This window comes from Lagopus muta, chromosome 1, assembly GCF_023343835.1.
Source record: "Lagopus muta isolate bLagMut1 chromosome 1, bLagMut1 primary, whole genome shotgun sequence".
Taxonomy (NCBI): Eukaryota; Metazoa; Chordata; class Aves; order Galliformes; family Phasianidae; genus Lagopus; species Lagopus muta.
Genome location: NC_064433.1, coordinates 50,529,184 through 50,544,802, shown reverse-complemented (window position 1 = coordinate 50,544,802; position 15,619 = coordinate 50,529,184). Strand labels below are relative to the sequence as shown.

The 15,619-nt window shown below is 47.8% G+C and overlaps 1 protein-coding gene across 1 annotated transcript; it reads right to left on the bottom strand.

The window, feature by feature from the left end:
* Positions 1-6,971: 6,971 nt before the first annotated feature.
* On the bottom strand, positions 6,972-15,592 carry ELFN2 (extracellular leucine rich repeat and fibronectin type III domain containing 2). The gene has a single exon (XM_048931793.1). The coding sequence runs from the start codon at positions 15,181-15,183 to the stop codon at positions 12,757-12,759; it is 2,427 nt and encodes an 808-aa protein (XP_048787750.1). The 5' UTR covers positions 15,184-15,592; the 3' UTR covers positions 6,972-12,756.
* Positions 15,593-15,619: the final 27 nt, after the last annotated feature.

Below are 15,619 nucleotides of genomic sequence, written 5' to 3'. Positions count from 1 at the left end.
TTTCCATAACATCAAAAGTATCACCCAGACAATGCTATGATAGTTTCACTACTGAAGACACAGATGACGTTTGAGTATATATTATCCCACATTTTCACGTAACAGTTGAGGTTGGAAGGGCCCTCTGGAGGTCTTTGTTTCTGAGCCCACAGTTAAAGCAGGGTCACCAAGAGCAGGCTACCCAGAACCATGTCCAGGTCATTTTTATCTCCAACATCTCTGAGCTACAGTTCCAGTGCTCTGTCACTCTCACTGTTTCCCAATGTTCAGACAGAACATGTTGTGTTCCAGTTCGTACCCACTGCCTCTTGACCTGTCTCGAGATGCCACTGAAAAGAGCCTGGCTCCATCCTCTTCACACCCTCCGTTCAGATACTCGTACACACAAATGAGAACATGCCCTGAGTCTGCCCTGTAGGATGAGCAGTCATGGGAGAGGTGTTCCAGTTCCTTCATCATCCTTGTGGCCCATTTTTGTCCTTCATGTACCTGGAAATGCTCCCCAGAACTAGCTGCTCCATCATCTTCACAGGGATTGAGGTGAGGATGAGTGACCTGTAGTCCCCTGGGTTCTCCTTCTTGCCTTACTTGAAGAATGGAGTAACATTTGCTCTAGTCCTCAATCACTTCTAATCACTAATTGTTTAAAGATTATTTAGCACCCCTGGCTGTCTCCTATCAAGGCCCATAGACTTACGCACATTTAGCTTCTTAAATATCCTCTAACCTGATTCTCCTACACTAAAGTTATATCTTTCTTGCACCATTTTTCCCCCTGGACTCCAGGGCCTGGAATTTTTGAAGGCCAGTCTTTCTAGTAAACACTGAGATGGAGAGGGCATTCAGTACCTTAGCCTTTTCCATGTCCTCTATCACCAGGACATCTTCCACATTCAGCAGTGGGCCCATAAGATACCAAGTCTTCCTTTTGCCACTTAAATGCTTTTGTACAATTTTGCTTGTAAAGTTCCAAACAGTAATGGAGAACACACCTGGAGGCTTACTCAGAGAAATTCAGATCTGTGTCCCATGTGCAAATAATACAGAGCATACCTACCATCTGCTTGAAGGAGAATGTGAAGCTGGCTGCAAATAAGGTCATTAGCACATCTATTGTAGATTTTCATCTCCTAGGATCAATTCCACAGAAACCTTCTTGGCTTAAAATCAAGGTGATTTAAGTCATGGAGACAGATGTTTCAGCTTCTTCCTTGTCTATTTTCACCAGTGATTTCTTTGTATCTCACTCCAGTATCTCATTGTCAGCAATTGCTGACATCAGCATTCCTATCACAAGGGAATTTTTACTGCTAGGAGGATTCCGTTGCCCCAGTGCAATGGTTTCCCCTCTCTCACCTGCTCTGACATACCTGGCTTTGGTCACAACACCTGGCATGGAGCTGGGAGAGGTAATTGTTCAGACTGGTGCATAAGACAACCAGTTCTCTGGGACTGTTCTGACTTTATTTGTTGAGAAGCCCAAGCTGCATGCAGTTCTGTCTCCCATTCATTTGATTGCTGCTGTGTATACTTAAGTTTGCTTTCTACCTGAGCATCCCACTTGCCCTTTCAGTCCATGCCAAATAGTTGCAAGCCTTAGTTTTATTCAGGTACTCTCTGTGTGCTGGGAGAACCGTCAACAGCAGCTGCAGAAGCCTTGTTCTGAAACCACGAGTCTCACTGCTGCAATGCTGGAAAGCTTCAGATGCAGCTGTTTTCCCATCAGGTCTGTCAGATGATCTTAACATCAGGCTAAGAGTTATCTGGAATTTCAGACTGCTGCTGCAGCCTCTCTGAGTAAACACGGGTAGCACAAGGCTGTCTGATGTTGAATAAGGTATGCAGAAATGTAGAAGAATGGATATATAAGATAACTGTGAAGGTACATCTGTCCTAATGTTATTGTCTCTGATGATGTCCATGGCAGGCTGGTTGGGCAAGAACAATGCATGAGCCTTCCTTTCTTTATTTTCCCCAGTCTGGTCTTTCAGTAGTTTTAAAGAGTCCCAGACAGCTTTTACAACACCAACTGGACAGATTCACAGAAAGAAAAGAAAAAAAAAAATAGACATTGCACATTCAAATATGTGACATCTCTGACTTGAGTGTAACTAACTGGACAGCTTATTAAGAAAGTGCGACCACATATTTGCCCTGTTCTCTAATAGCCTAAGCCTCTGTTCCTTCTCTCTGTGCAAGACAAGATAATGAACTAGTTATACTTTTGTGCTGGCCTAATTCAGCGTTTGGAATAGTACATTAAGTTACATTCATGCCATCCTACTTAGTGGTCACTGCTGGAAACTTGAAGTCTGGCTTCAGGGCTCCTGCAAATGAAGCAAGAAAAAGTCCTGGTTAGCCTATCCACAAGCAAGTTGCTAAAAATACTAGAATCACATGGGATTAAGCCTGTGCTTGCTCTATGCAGAGATATTGTTTGTTTAATAGAGCACTGCTACTCAAGAGTCTGAGGAAGACGCTGAGATTTTCTTTCTCTGCCCTCTGAAGCTACTCTCTGAGCTATTATGTGTTGAGTCAAATTCTTCTTTTCCCTTTGCTATAGTCAATAGATGCTGAGTCTGACTCCTAGTTGCAAGAATAGCATGGTACTTTCTCTGCTTCAGTCATTTCTGAGGTGATGCCTCTGTCCAAATCTGTTGGATTTCCTCCATATTGTGCTCAGTGTAAAGAAATTCTAGCCTGTGAGTGGTGCCCAGATACGGCAGTAAGTTGCCTTTTGGATCCAAGCATGGAAGAAATTGATTACAGTTGAAAGCATTCAGTGAGGAACTAGGAGAGACCTGGTGAATCTCTGAGGGGAGAAATGCCTGATCCCTCCAAGAAGTACTTCCCAGGGAAGTCTGAGAGATTGCCACTTTTCTGATTCTGATAGTATGGCAAAGGGATAGAAGTGGCCCACACCATGCCTTCCCAACTGTACAACCAAGGCCATTACCAGAAGTGTCACAACAGGGGTAACTTGGGCACCAATGTAGTGATCCTCTGTCACAGGGAGCCAGGTCTTCTCAGAGGAGCAGGAAGGGCCCATGACCCCTTCTTACAAAAGCAGAACATGCATGGCAGTGCAGAGTTATCACCTGGCAGTTGTGGGTATCCAAGTATTATTCAGAGCCTTGTGAAAGTCACTCAAACCTTAGTTTCTACAGATGTTGCCCAGTCAATATCCACCAATTCAGTTCCCTGCGGCTTACTCCACTCCTATACCTGCAGGGTCACTAAGAAGCAGGACTGCTCTTTTCCTGGCTGCCACCATCAATGCTACTGGCAGCTCCCTACTTCTCCCCTCTGCCCCAGTGGCACCATTCACTGCAGAGGCCCTGAAAGGAGTGCACCATCCTCATGGAGTATGGTAACATAGTCCTGGAAAGCCTATAATTAACCTTAATTATCTAATTTGCCACTTCATCCCAGCAGCTCCTGCCACAAAGTACTCAACAAACAGTGTCAAAAATACCAATTATCTCCCTGGCTGCCACTTGAGAAGCAGAGAGGAGAAGCAGGTGTCACAGGTAGGAAGCTTGGTGAATGACAGTGACAAAAGACAGAGAGTGAAAATGCACTATAGGGAAATGGGGGCAATAGGTCTCGGCCCACCTTACCAGGAGCTGATGGTGAGCTGTGCTCTCATGTATCTTCTGAGCAAATATCTGATCTGAGCAGAGCCCTGAATGAAGTCCTTTTTCTTCTGACAGGATATTATAGGAATAAACAGACATTTCACTTCACTGAAGGTAATCATATACATCAGGTACAGCCTCTTCAGCCTTTAAAACTTTAAACTGACGGACTCAGCAGCTCCTTGCCCTGAGGAATTCACTTCATGGCATTTTTTTTCTTAGTTTGCCTGTTTTCATTGGGTAGCTTTATCACTGCCCTGCAGCTCAAGATCTTGGTCAGATAGTGCATGGACCATTCCGAGCTGCTGGGAAGCTCCTTGAAGTCATCTCTGGATAAACTCCAGACATTTGGGTAGGGAAAGAACAAAGTCTAAGGAAATGTTCCAATTCATGTGAGCAGGAGACAGTCATCAGCATGGGTTGGTCTCTGTCTATTTGCTCACAGGTCTGTGGGCAACTCTGGCTCTTCCTCATGGTCCTTGCATGACTATGCTTCTCCCTCTTTCAGTCACTTCACAACAGAGGTCCTCAGAATCCCCCACCCTTTCTTCAAGCTCCATCTTGTTATTCAGGTCCAGTATGTCCCTTGATACTCATGGCAGAACGCTCACCATCTTCGGAGCTGGAGCAAGACAAGCAGGACAAGGCACTAGGCCGGAAAATTGGGTGCAGAAGTTGCAATGAATTCTTAATGATGCCCTTTCTGGTGACATATACAGAGAGATGGAGCTGAACGCTTTTCTTTATTTAAGTGTTTCTTATTTAAAAAGTGATGAGGCTTTTGATCCATTTTCCACAGTAGTGTTGGCTGGGCCCCTGCTTACTTCTGCCTTGCTTAGCAAGAGTCACCAGTACAGCTCCTTAGACTCACTCTCTGTGACGTGACTTCTCCCTTTGAAGACTTGTGCTAAATACCAGGCCCTGACCGGCATGGTAATCCCATTGCAAGATGCATCATGTAACCATGAAGACTGTCCTAAGGAGCTCAGTGAGGGAAGGGAGGACACAGATCTTTGATAGTTGGGAAGGTAAGGAATGGAGCACTGTCATAAATATGTAAGTGAGCTTTGTGTATGCAAGTGCTCCTTCTATCCTCCTTAACCCTTCACTCCTGTATCTTTCGCTGAGATCTTAGCTGTCCTATATGATTTCCAGCTAAAGTCTCCGTCACTAAGTTAGACTTTCTTTTGCTGCAGCCAGTGATTTCTTGGTAAGTGGAGATGATGAAGAAGCAAGACAGCATGGATGAAGCACAAGACACCAAATTATCATGAACCAAAAATTACAGCCCTGTACAGAGGAGAAGAATCCGAGGGGATGACTGGAATCAGCCAAAGGCTGCTTAAATACCAGAACTGCTTGCCTCTTTCCTTATGGTGCAGAGGGACGTGTTTTAGTGGGTGTGATGGTGATGGGTTGATGGTGATGGGTTGATGGTTGAACTTGATGATCTTAGTGATCTTTTCCAACCTTACTAGTTCTATAATGCTATGATTCTACAGTTCTACAGTCCTTCAATGTGCCCCCAGTCCACTAGTCTCCACCTGGCTTCAGGACATTTGTGACTACCCCAGCCCTGACAGTCTTTCCTTCCCAAAGCTTTGGTCTTCCCCTAGACAGCATCTGCAAATACATCTTGTCCTTTGTCCTCCCTGTGGCAGAGCAACCAGTTGAAATGCAAGGACTGTGGAGACAAAATTGAATTTAGGAACAAAATAAACAGCATGGGGGCACTCTACTGATGAGATTATACCTGTTTAAAATTTCTGCATTAATTTCTCTCAAGGTTTAAGATTCCCTGTCTCCAACAGCACATAAACCTGCACTGCAGAGGTGCAGATGCCAAGAATATTACTTTGATCCAGCTTTCCACAAAGTACACAGAGCTCTGATAAACCCCATCAGAGCTCCTCTTTGTTATGCACCATTTTCCACCCCCCAGAGATGCACAGCCCAATGCCATTCCTTCCCACACTCAGTCATTCTTCCTAGGACCAAGGAAGAACATATCAGACTGTGAAGCATCTGCATGTATAGCAGCTGCCCTGGGCTGCTCTAAAATCAATTCAAGCATTAATAAGAGTTGCCAGCTACTGTGGCATATATATCCAGGAGCTGAAAGTCACTGCTGCGTTCATATTCACCCCCACTCCCCAAGACTGCTTATTTCTGCCACTTTCTGCTCTAGGAAGAGAGGCTGTTTCAGCAAGTCACAGCAGCTGCCTCCACGAAGGAACCCCAGAAGCCACAGTTAGACTTTTCTGATCAAAGAAGAATGTGCAATGGCAAAAGATGATAACTTCTGCACCAAGCAGCAATACCACTCTTGGAGAAAAAATCAGGAGATGAGGAAGAGATAAGATATTTATGAGAATGGCTGCTATGTCACCATGCACAAATTGGCCTAATTATCTGTATAAATGCACCAATACACACAGATTTGCTAGCTGCATTCTTGTCTTGAAATATTGATGCTTAGGAAGAGCTGAGATCAGTGTATGTGGTTGTAGGTTAGTCCACAGATTGCTCTGTCACTACCTACAGCCAAATTACCTGATTTCAGGGGCTTTCTTCTGACAGCTCTGGGACATGGGTGGAGAATACCTCTTGCCACCAGCTGAAGATCTGCTGTGCAGACTGTGGGTGAAGAAGCACTGTCCTACACACAGGCAGTGGTTTATGCATGCCTGGGATGGGACATAGCTCCGGGGAGACCTGTAGACATAGGAGCAGCCTTTCATTACTGAAAGGGGGGCAATAAGAAAGAAGGGGACAGACTCTTCTATCAGGGTCTGTTAGGACAGGACAAGGGGAAGTGGTCTCAAATTAAAAGGGAGATTTAGATTGGACAAAAAGATGCTTTTTTACAGAAAGGGTGAGGCACTGGCACAGATTGCCCAGTTACCCCAACCCTAGAGACACACAAGGTCAGGCTGGAAAGGCTCTGAGCACCCTGATCTATCCATAGGTGTCCCTGTTCAATGCAGGGGAGTTAGACCAGATGACTTTTAAGGATGCTTTCCAACTCAAATGACTCTATGATTCTATGAATAAGTCAACATCTAAGAGCAGAGAAACAGTGTGTTAGTGAGGAGCAGATGGGCACTGAGTGCCTGGGAGAATACGGAATCCTTCTCCCACCATCCCACCCAGCTTTTCTGGTTTCCCCCCATTCCCTCCCAATCTGTATCACCTCTTAAGCAAAACAAAGCTGAGACAAACAGACTCAGAAGCAGCTTTTCACTTTTTTGTTTGTTGTGGGTTTTTTTGTTTTTTTTTTGTTGTTGTTTTTTTCTTTTTTTTTTTTTTTAAATAAGAAATTTATTGCAAATATAGAAATTGAATTTCTCCATACAGGAATCTCCGAGTTGAGGAAAAATAATTTCGTGCCATTCATTTTCAAAACATGAAAATTGAAAAAGAGAGAGAGAAAGAAAAAAAAAGAAAAGAAAGAGAAATCTGAAAGCTAAGGAAAAAAAAGAAAGAAAGAAAGAAAGAAAGAAAGAACAGAAGAAAATAACATAACTCCAACTCAAATGTATCCATACACAACCAGGGGGGTCACAGGGCTGTTGTGGAAAGAGGAACACCAAGAGGACACAAGGAGCCAGTCCCAACAGCTGCCTCCAAGGCCCTTCTTTACATTCAAGGGGAAACCTCCCCAGCTCTTCTCCTGGCATCTGCCCACCCCTTCCCATCCCCTCGCCCCGAGTGCTGTGCTTGTGGATGGACCAGTGGTACCAGCCCTGGTGAACCTCGCCTGACCCAGCCAGCCCTTTCTCCCTGGGGACAAGGGGACAATGGGCGGTGGGAGCGGGCCACCAAAGAGCAAGGCCTCACAGTGGCGGTGGTGGTAACGGAGAGGCAAAGGCCAAGCCAAACGCATGGGGATGGGGCAGACGGAGGGGGACCCATGAGATGGGGAAAGGGGGGAAGGGTTGAAGAGGGGTGGGTTGAGAGCTGACTTCGTGGGGAGAGGTATAGAGACAGCTCACTGTAGCTCAAGGCAGGGGAAGAAAAGGGGAGGCAGACCAAGAGAGCCCCTCATAGTACAAGGCCAAAGCAGCTGGAGGGACAGGGTGCGTGTCTGGGGGGGGGAGAAGGGGGAACAACAGACACCCCGTCTGCCCCTTGGGGACATCCCGAAACATCTGCCTTCAGGGGGCAGATGAAATGGGCCAGGCTCCTCCGGCTGTATGGGAGAGCCCCATGGCCCAGCGAAGGGTGGCATTCAGTGTCCTTCCCACTCAAAGCCACCCTGAGGCTGCTCAGGTGGCGGGACGTTCAGCAGGCTGGCTCCAGCGACAGGAGATGGCTCCATGAGGCTCCTCTTTTGTGCAGCCGAAGGAGGTGGTGGCGGAGGAAGAGGACTTTTCTCCAGGTTCCCAGAGGCTGTGTGCTTCCAGATTCAGTCGAGCTTTCTGATGAGCAAGAAGCATGGCAAATGTGCTTTCAGGGCCCTGGCTCCAGCAGCTCCTGCCCACATGGCAGCTGCCCACCCTGTTATGCTGAGCTCTGCCCTATGGAGAGGGACCACAACTCATCATGAAGCCCATACAGCTCTTCTCTTCAGGCACTGCTGACTATTCCCCACTTCTTCTCAGAGAGCCTCCACCCCTGCACTCAGCCTTTTCACCCTTTATATCCCACTCTTTCCTGTACAGCCATCTTTTCCCCTCTTCCTTCCAGCCTGTCCCTCTTCATTTCCCTCTGCCTGTTTCCTACTTTCTCCCTCCCCATCCCTCCATCTCTCCAGTATAGATCATCCTCATCCCTAACCCCTCCTCTCCCTTCCTCAGTTCCCTTTCCTGCTTCCCTTATGCATATCTCCCCCTCCTTCCCCCAAGCCTGCCTGGCAGAACCTCCTCCAGGAAGACAGGCTGATTAGCATTGCAAACGCACAGAGGCCTCCTCAGCCCGACATAAATCTTCATTTGTCAGTCATGAATATTTCACACCTGCCTCAGGAGGGATTTATTCAGCATGGAAGAGTGGGGAGTGGGAATGTGGCACTGGAGCATGAGCTGGGGTCAGTCATCACCTACAGGTGTGGGAAGGGGAAGGCTCTGCCCCACAGGAAACCAACATCACACCTGGGGTCTTGTTTTCACTCTTCTGGATGCAGGAATCCAACCCAGCTCCCCCTCAGTCTATTCTTGAGGAGAGAGCAGATCAGAACTCCCTCTCATTTTGCATTCTCCACTCTTTCCAATGAGGTGAACTAAAACTACATGTTCCCTGCCAGTAGTCACCAACACAGAAATAATGTGTGAAGGGGGATAGTCCTTGTTCTGCCCCACGGATCTACTTTGCCCTGGAAGAAGGCAAGGATGAGGAGCTATCACCAAAACCAACCTGTAGAGGGCTTAGAAGTTCTGGGCATTCTCTTGGGGCCTTTTTCCACCAGGAAGGTCTTACAGGCGTCATCGTGCCATGCTCTCTGCTAGGGCCACCCACAGGAAAGGGTTAGGATAGGCCTACTGCAAAGCCATCTGCAGTCAGTGAGAGGAAGGTGGTAGTGGGTCTTACAGTGCTTGCAACCAGCTCCAGATCAAGTTCTTCCTGTATCACGTTTCCCTGCAGGTGAGGCACTCCTGGCTCCCCCAAGAATGGCGTTGCCTGTAGATCTGGGGAAGGTGAAACCAGGGCAGGGGGATGGTAGTAACCATTTCTCTTATGAGACCTATCTCGATGGGCCTCTCTCCTATTTCTAAATAATTAGGAGAAATTATGAGCACTTGGAAGAGCAGGACTTTGGCATATAACACATTTGCCTTCACACACACCCTGAAAAGCAGCTAAGAGACCATATTTGGGGCAAGGGGAGTGTACACTGGAAAGAGGAGTGGAAGATTTTTGTTGGGTTGATTACGTTGGGCTCTCTTTGGGGTGCGTTCCCTCTCAAACTTGTAGGAATCTCTCATAAAATTATATCAGGGATGATGGAAAGGAACAGGAAAAATGGGGATAAGGATGGGAGAGACTTTGGGGAGGAAGTTAAATTCCAACAAACTGGCACATACACAACAGATGTTTGCTCAGAAAAATACAATAAAATCATCATGCAAATAGAACGTTAAATCCGCCTTCCTCCAAAAGGGCTGGCATCACTTTGCAAGCCCTCATCCCTGGGAAGGGAGCAGGACAAGGAAGAGGGGAGGAGGAAGGAAGGCAGGACACTTCATTCCCCTTTCTTGCCCTCTTGCTCCCACAGAACAGTCCATCTTGTGCAAACTTCATCCACTGGCTTGGAATGGGGGCTACGATGGGGAGAGAAATGGCTTTTCCCCCCCTACCCAGCCTTACCCCTACAACAGGCAAAAAAAGGGCCTGATGACAGTTGTATTCCTGACCTTTCTTTTCTACCTTGCTTAGGTGATGTGGGGAGAGAGCAGAAAGCATTGCAGTTTTTTAAGTCTTCCCCCTAATACTATAAACTGAGCAGAACTTATTACAAGACCATACAGGAGAGGAGAAGCACAGGGAGGGAAGAGGTGGGGAGAGGAACAGCACTCCATCCCCCTGTGTCTGTCATCCTCCTTTTCCTGTCCAATTCTGTGCCCCGGTTATTAGCCTATCCTGCTTGGATCGTTGCCAGGCTGGAAGACTGCTGGGCCTGCTCTGTGTGATAGCTGGAGAGGTCTCTGCTGTGCCTGTGCACCTCTCACAGCATTGACCTGTTTTGGTTTGCTGTGTTGTCCCAGCATGGAGGGACACCTGGCAGCAGAGATGTATTTCATCGTTCTGAACACATACAAACACACAAACCCCTTTGGGGTTTCTCTGGCTCTTACACAGTGGAGTCAATTCCATGAATACTTCTGGGCTCAAGGCAAAATGATGCTCTGACTAAGGGAAGGTATGGCTGACAGTGAAGGAGACGGAGGCAACAGGATTCAGAACTGTCTTAGAATTGTTGCCAGCAGCATCCCTACAAGGAAGGGACCCCAAGGATTTTCACAGGCTTAGACCTTGGGGATCTCCAATGATTTTTGCACACCAGGCTATGTCTACTGCTGCTCCTCACTTTCAGAAGGAGAAGCTATATCACCTGAAATCAGCTGCCACAGCTGGCTGTGCAACAATCTGACAGATAATGGGATGGTTGTCTGAAGGCAGCACATAAATAGCTCCCAGAGAATCTCCTAAACCTTCATCCTTCTCCCAGGGCCCCCAAACATATTGAGGATTCTGAAGAGTGCCTCAGAAAGGAAATAGGCACTTGGGAAAGACCAACACAACACAGGCCCCCACTCTCATCCTGATACGAGTGAACAATTGTCAGAAAACAGTTGGGATGTGCAGCTCGTGGTGAGGAGGCCCAGTGTGCTGTATAAAGATGCACTCTGCAGGCAGCTACACCTGCCTGACAAGGAAAATGAAGAGGAAGGAGTGCCAAGATTGTGCTTTGTTGGGCTGCTTATTAACAGGATGAAGTATACAGGGCAATAGGCTCATTCCTAACTCTGTGGCAGATCTTCTATCCAAAGGTCAGAGTCTGGGAGCTAGTAAAGGAAACTCATTTTTTTGCCAGGAAATTGAAGAATTCCAATGAGAAGTCTGTCACAGCTAACTGTGAGGAGGTGAAGGGCTTAGGAGGTGATAAGTTGCTCTGACTCTCATGAGGGCCTCTTGGTATTCAGAAAAACATTGCTATCCAGAGGCTGGTACCTTCCCTGTCCCAGCACATGAGATGAACACAAAGGGAGCTTCTCCTGAATCTATCCTTAACTGGACTAGTCCCACACCCGTTCTCACATTTCTTCTGCGCTCCTTCCTCCACTCTAGGCTGTCTCCTACCCATGCTGAAGTGCCCATGGGCTATTCAAGTGGAAGAAACTTTGTGGCTTTCCTGTCAATTCAGTGAGGAGTAGACTTCTGAACATCAGAAATTCTATTCTTCACATACCCCTACTCTACCCCTCCTTAATCAAGAGAGGAGAATGGCTGATGCTCTTCTACCCCGCTCCCAGTGTGATGCAAGTCACTTGGGAAGAGCTGCAGAAGCTTTGTGCAGAAGTTGTTCTATTTAACTCTTCTCCAGGTCCCTTATTCATAGTAAGAGGGGCAGAAGAGTGTGCCAACCTACTGACCAGGTCATGGGTTTGTGTGATGGGAAGGACCTCTGACCTGTGACGCTCATGGGGAGATGAGAATCCTTTACACCTCTAAGAGACTGGACCTTCTTACCTCCTTGTCCACCATTCCTTGAGGAACTGACTTGATGTGCAAAAGAGTACATCCATACCCCTTCAGTGATAGGCATATAACTGGCTCTGAGCAGGCCTGTCACTCCAGAATCACTGGTGTTCATCACCAACATGGTAGGAGAAGGGAAGTGGGAAGAACTGCACAGGGACAGAGCCTGTTGCATGTCAGGTCTTCCTTCTTCTGTCTTTCACACTCTCCTTCTTCCAAGGAGGATGGAAGTTCATGCAGTATTTATTTAAAAAGTGCAAAGGAGCCCTAACAGAGATGGACAGGGAAGAGGAAAAGGAAAAGGAGAGAGCTTCTTCCAACAAATCCTACCTGTCTTGGAACGTGAGGGGTGAGAAAGAAACGCTTCCACTGCCAAAGGAAATGGGGTAAAACTAGTGTGATGAAAGATTTGGAACAGTAGATGTATCAAGTGGGCAGAGCAGCTTTCTAAACCAAAGTCCTCCCCTCCCACCGAAAAGAAAAATCAGCTTTCAGTCAGCAAAGAGAAACAGAAAGAGCAGTAATTCATAGCTCAGTTCCATTCCCAGTGAGTGTCCATCCCTGCCTCACCCTGGTCACCACTGCCACCTCCTCCTAGGCCAGTCCCACCTACACACACTCCAGTGTTGTTACCACAGTGTCAGAGCAGGACTTTCCTCTCAGTCATCTGCAGGCAGAACAATGGTCCCCGTAACACAGTAGAGACAATTCGGCTTGTGTGTGTGTGTCTGTGTGTGTGTGTGAGAGAGAGAGTTTTCTGTTGTTGTAAACTTTAAGAAAAGATTCTGTCAGTTTTGTATTTGTCGGAGTATTTTGATGTTGATTTATTTCTCACAGTCAAGTGGCATTTTTTTTTTTTCTGGTTGTTGGGGAAGGGGGTCTTGTTTTGTATTGTTTTCTTGGAAAGAGTAGGGAAGAGTCACAGCTTCTGCTGAGCAGAGACTCCCTTCCAGTAATCCAGGATGTCATGCAGATCCTCATCCTTGGCAAACTGAACTTTCTTCCGCAGGGCATGTCCAGCTGCCATGTAAACCTCCTCCCTATGATGCTTCTTGTAAGGCCGGAATCGCTCCCAGATCTTGTGGGTGCTCTCCGATGAGTACTCAGGGCTGGAGGAGTAACCCGAGAAGTAGTGTCTGGGGGAGAGCTGGGAGTATGTGGAGTCTCGCTTTGAGCGGGAGAGCGGCTTGAGGAATGACACCCGCTGGCTCAAGGTGTCTGCGCTTTCCTCATAGTACAGGGCCGGGAAGGAGTGTCGGTGCTCACTGCAGTGGTAGGAGGGCTTGACTTCCAAGTGGTGGATGGCACCCGGGGACACCAAGGGAAGACGATCCAAAGGGCTGTTGAGTGGGCTGCCCTTCTCAATGTATTTGGAGTCAGATTTGCTCAGCGGTGGGTGGTCAGGCACATCCAAGCTGAAAACCTTGGCGCTCTTGATGGAGCCACTAGAGGAAACACTGCAGGTCTTTCTGGCCACAGCAGCATCAGCACTGAGCTGGCGCTGCAAAGGGTGGTGGGAGCTTTCCTTGTAGGGTGGGGAAAGAAAGCTGGGTCGCTCTAGCCCACCCGAAGAACTGGCAGGTATGGACTGGCACTCAAAGGCCATGTCTGAGTCAACGCCAGTTCCACCCCCCAGGAAAGAGGCTGTGTCCAGCTTGAGGGCATCAATGCAGTTGTTGATGATCTGGTTGACTTTGTCTACCTCCTTGGCAATAGTTGAGATCTCAGCAGCTGAGCCTTGCCCATTGTCAAGCTCCCTCAGGTCCTCATCCCGTGGGGTCCGTTCCAGCCCATCCCCACCACCAGTCCGCACCTCAATGTAGTTGCCTTTTGTGGTGACTTTGGGGGTCTCCATCCCAGTCTCCATTGACTTTGGTGGGGGCAACTTCTCCCCAATCATGGAAGGGATAGAGGACATGCGTGAAACAGGGATGACTGGTGGCTCACCCAGTTTCTGGGAAGGATGGACCATGGTACTGGTATCAATATCTGATCCATAACGCATTTCTAGGATTGTCTTTTTTACATTGAGGGACTTCTGTTTTTCCTCCTGCATCCTTCGCTTTCGCAGGCAGTAGTATACCACCCCAAGGACAATGACCATCCCGAAGAGGCAACCCAGGGTGGTCATAATGTAGTGCGTGGTGGTGGAAGTACTGGAAATAGGGTCTTCCCTGCCTTTGCTCCTGGTTGCAAAGGTCAAGCAAGTGTGGTTATAGCGTCTGTTGTTGCGGATGGAGGCCACACAGAAAGTGTAATCAGTGTGGGCCTTCAATTTGTTGACAGTGACATATTCCTTCTTGCTCTTCAGTGTTGCAATGTCAGAAACATAGCTGTTGTTGTATTGAACCAGCACATACATCTTACTGTAGGGCATGGGGATGGTTACCATCAGGATGGCTGAAGTGATGGTGACATCATGGAGCTTGATGCTGGGACTGAAGGAGGAGTCAGTGGTGGAAGAAGCTGGAGGCTTGACAGAGAGGAAGTCTCCAGGACTGATGGCTGAACCCTCATCCAGGTCTCGCTGGGAGTCAGGGGTATAAGGAGTGGGGTTGACCCTGGAGAGAGAGGGGATGGTGCCACCTCTGCACATAGACTGGAAGATGGTGATGGCATTGCGGTTGTGGTGAGGCCGAGGTACCAGGAGCGGGTACCCAGCAAACTCTCGTGGAGTTTCACACTGGAGCCGGTCGTAGTTCTTGGTGACATTGTTGAAGAGCGCCAACCAGTTAAGAAAGCTGTAAAGGCTACAGTCACAGTTGAAGGGGTTACCTGCCAGCTCACACACCATAAGATTGCTCAAGCTGGTGAAGGTGTTCCCCTCCAGACGGCTGAGACGGTTTGAGGACAGGTCAATGCTAATCAGGCTGGGACACTCAGAGAAGGCAGTAGGGGTGACCAGCTCAATCAGGTTATGCTGCACAAATAGAAACTGGAGCCGGGCCATGCCCCTCAACATGCCCTCTGTCAGGTTTGTAAGTTTGTTGTAGCCCAGCTGTAAGACCTGGAGGTTTGTCTGGCCCATGAAAGCCCCATCCTCAATATAAGAGATCTCGTTCTTGGTTAGGTTCAGATCAGTCAAGTTGCCGAAGCGGTTGAGGGAGGAGTACAGCACCACTTTGAGCTTATTCTCATTCAAACGCAGGTCATGCACCGTGCTGTTGATGTGCTGGGGGATGGTTTCATATGGGGGCTGGTTCTGGCTGCAGATGGCCAACCACACATAGCCTTTGTCCCCCTCAATCAGCCAGCAGTCACCCCGCACGGTGCCAGGGGAAAACAAGCAGAGCAGAGCAGCTGCCCAAAACCCCAGGCACATCATGGTCTTCAGTGGTGCCTTCATCAGACCAAAAAAGGTTAAAAAAGGAAAAAAAAAAAAGAAAAAGAAAGAAAGAAAGAAAAAAAGACAACAAAAAATTCAAATTTCAGGACCACAGCAAAAGGAAAGTAAGAGGCACAGGAAGGTGAAAGGGGCAATTATTAGGGGCTTAGCAATGGAAGTGCATGAGCACCCCAGTCCTATTGGGTGCCATCGTCATCATTTCTTCTTGCCCTCTGGGTCAAGCCAGGAGCATGGAGCAGGGAGTATACATGCAATTTACTTCCAGCACACCCAACAACTGTGACCAAGGATGAACAGTACGGGAGAGAACTACCTTGTGCTTCTTTTCTAAACAAAAGTTCAGACGGAGGAAAACAAATCTTCGATGTTCATGAGCAACTTTCTCACCTTTTCCAATGTCTTCCCACCCACCTGCCCCCCACACCGAACCCACCCC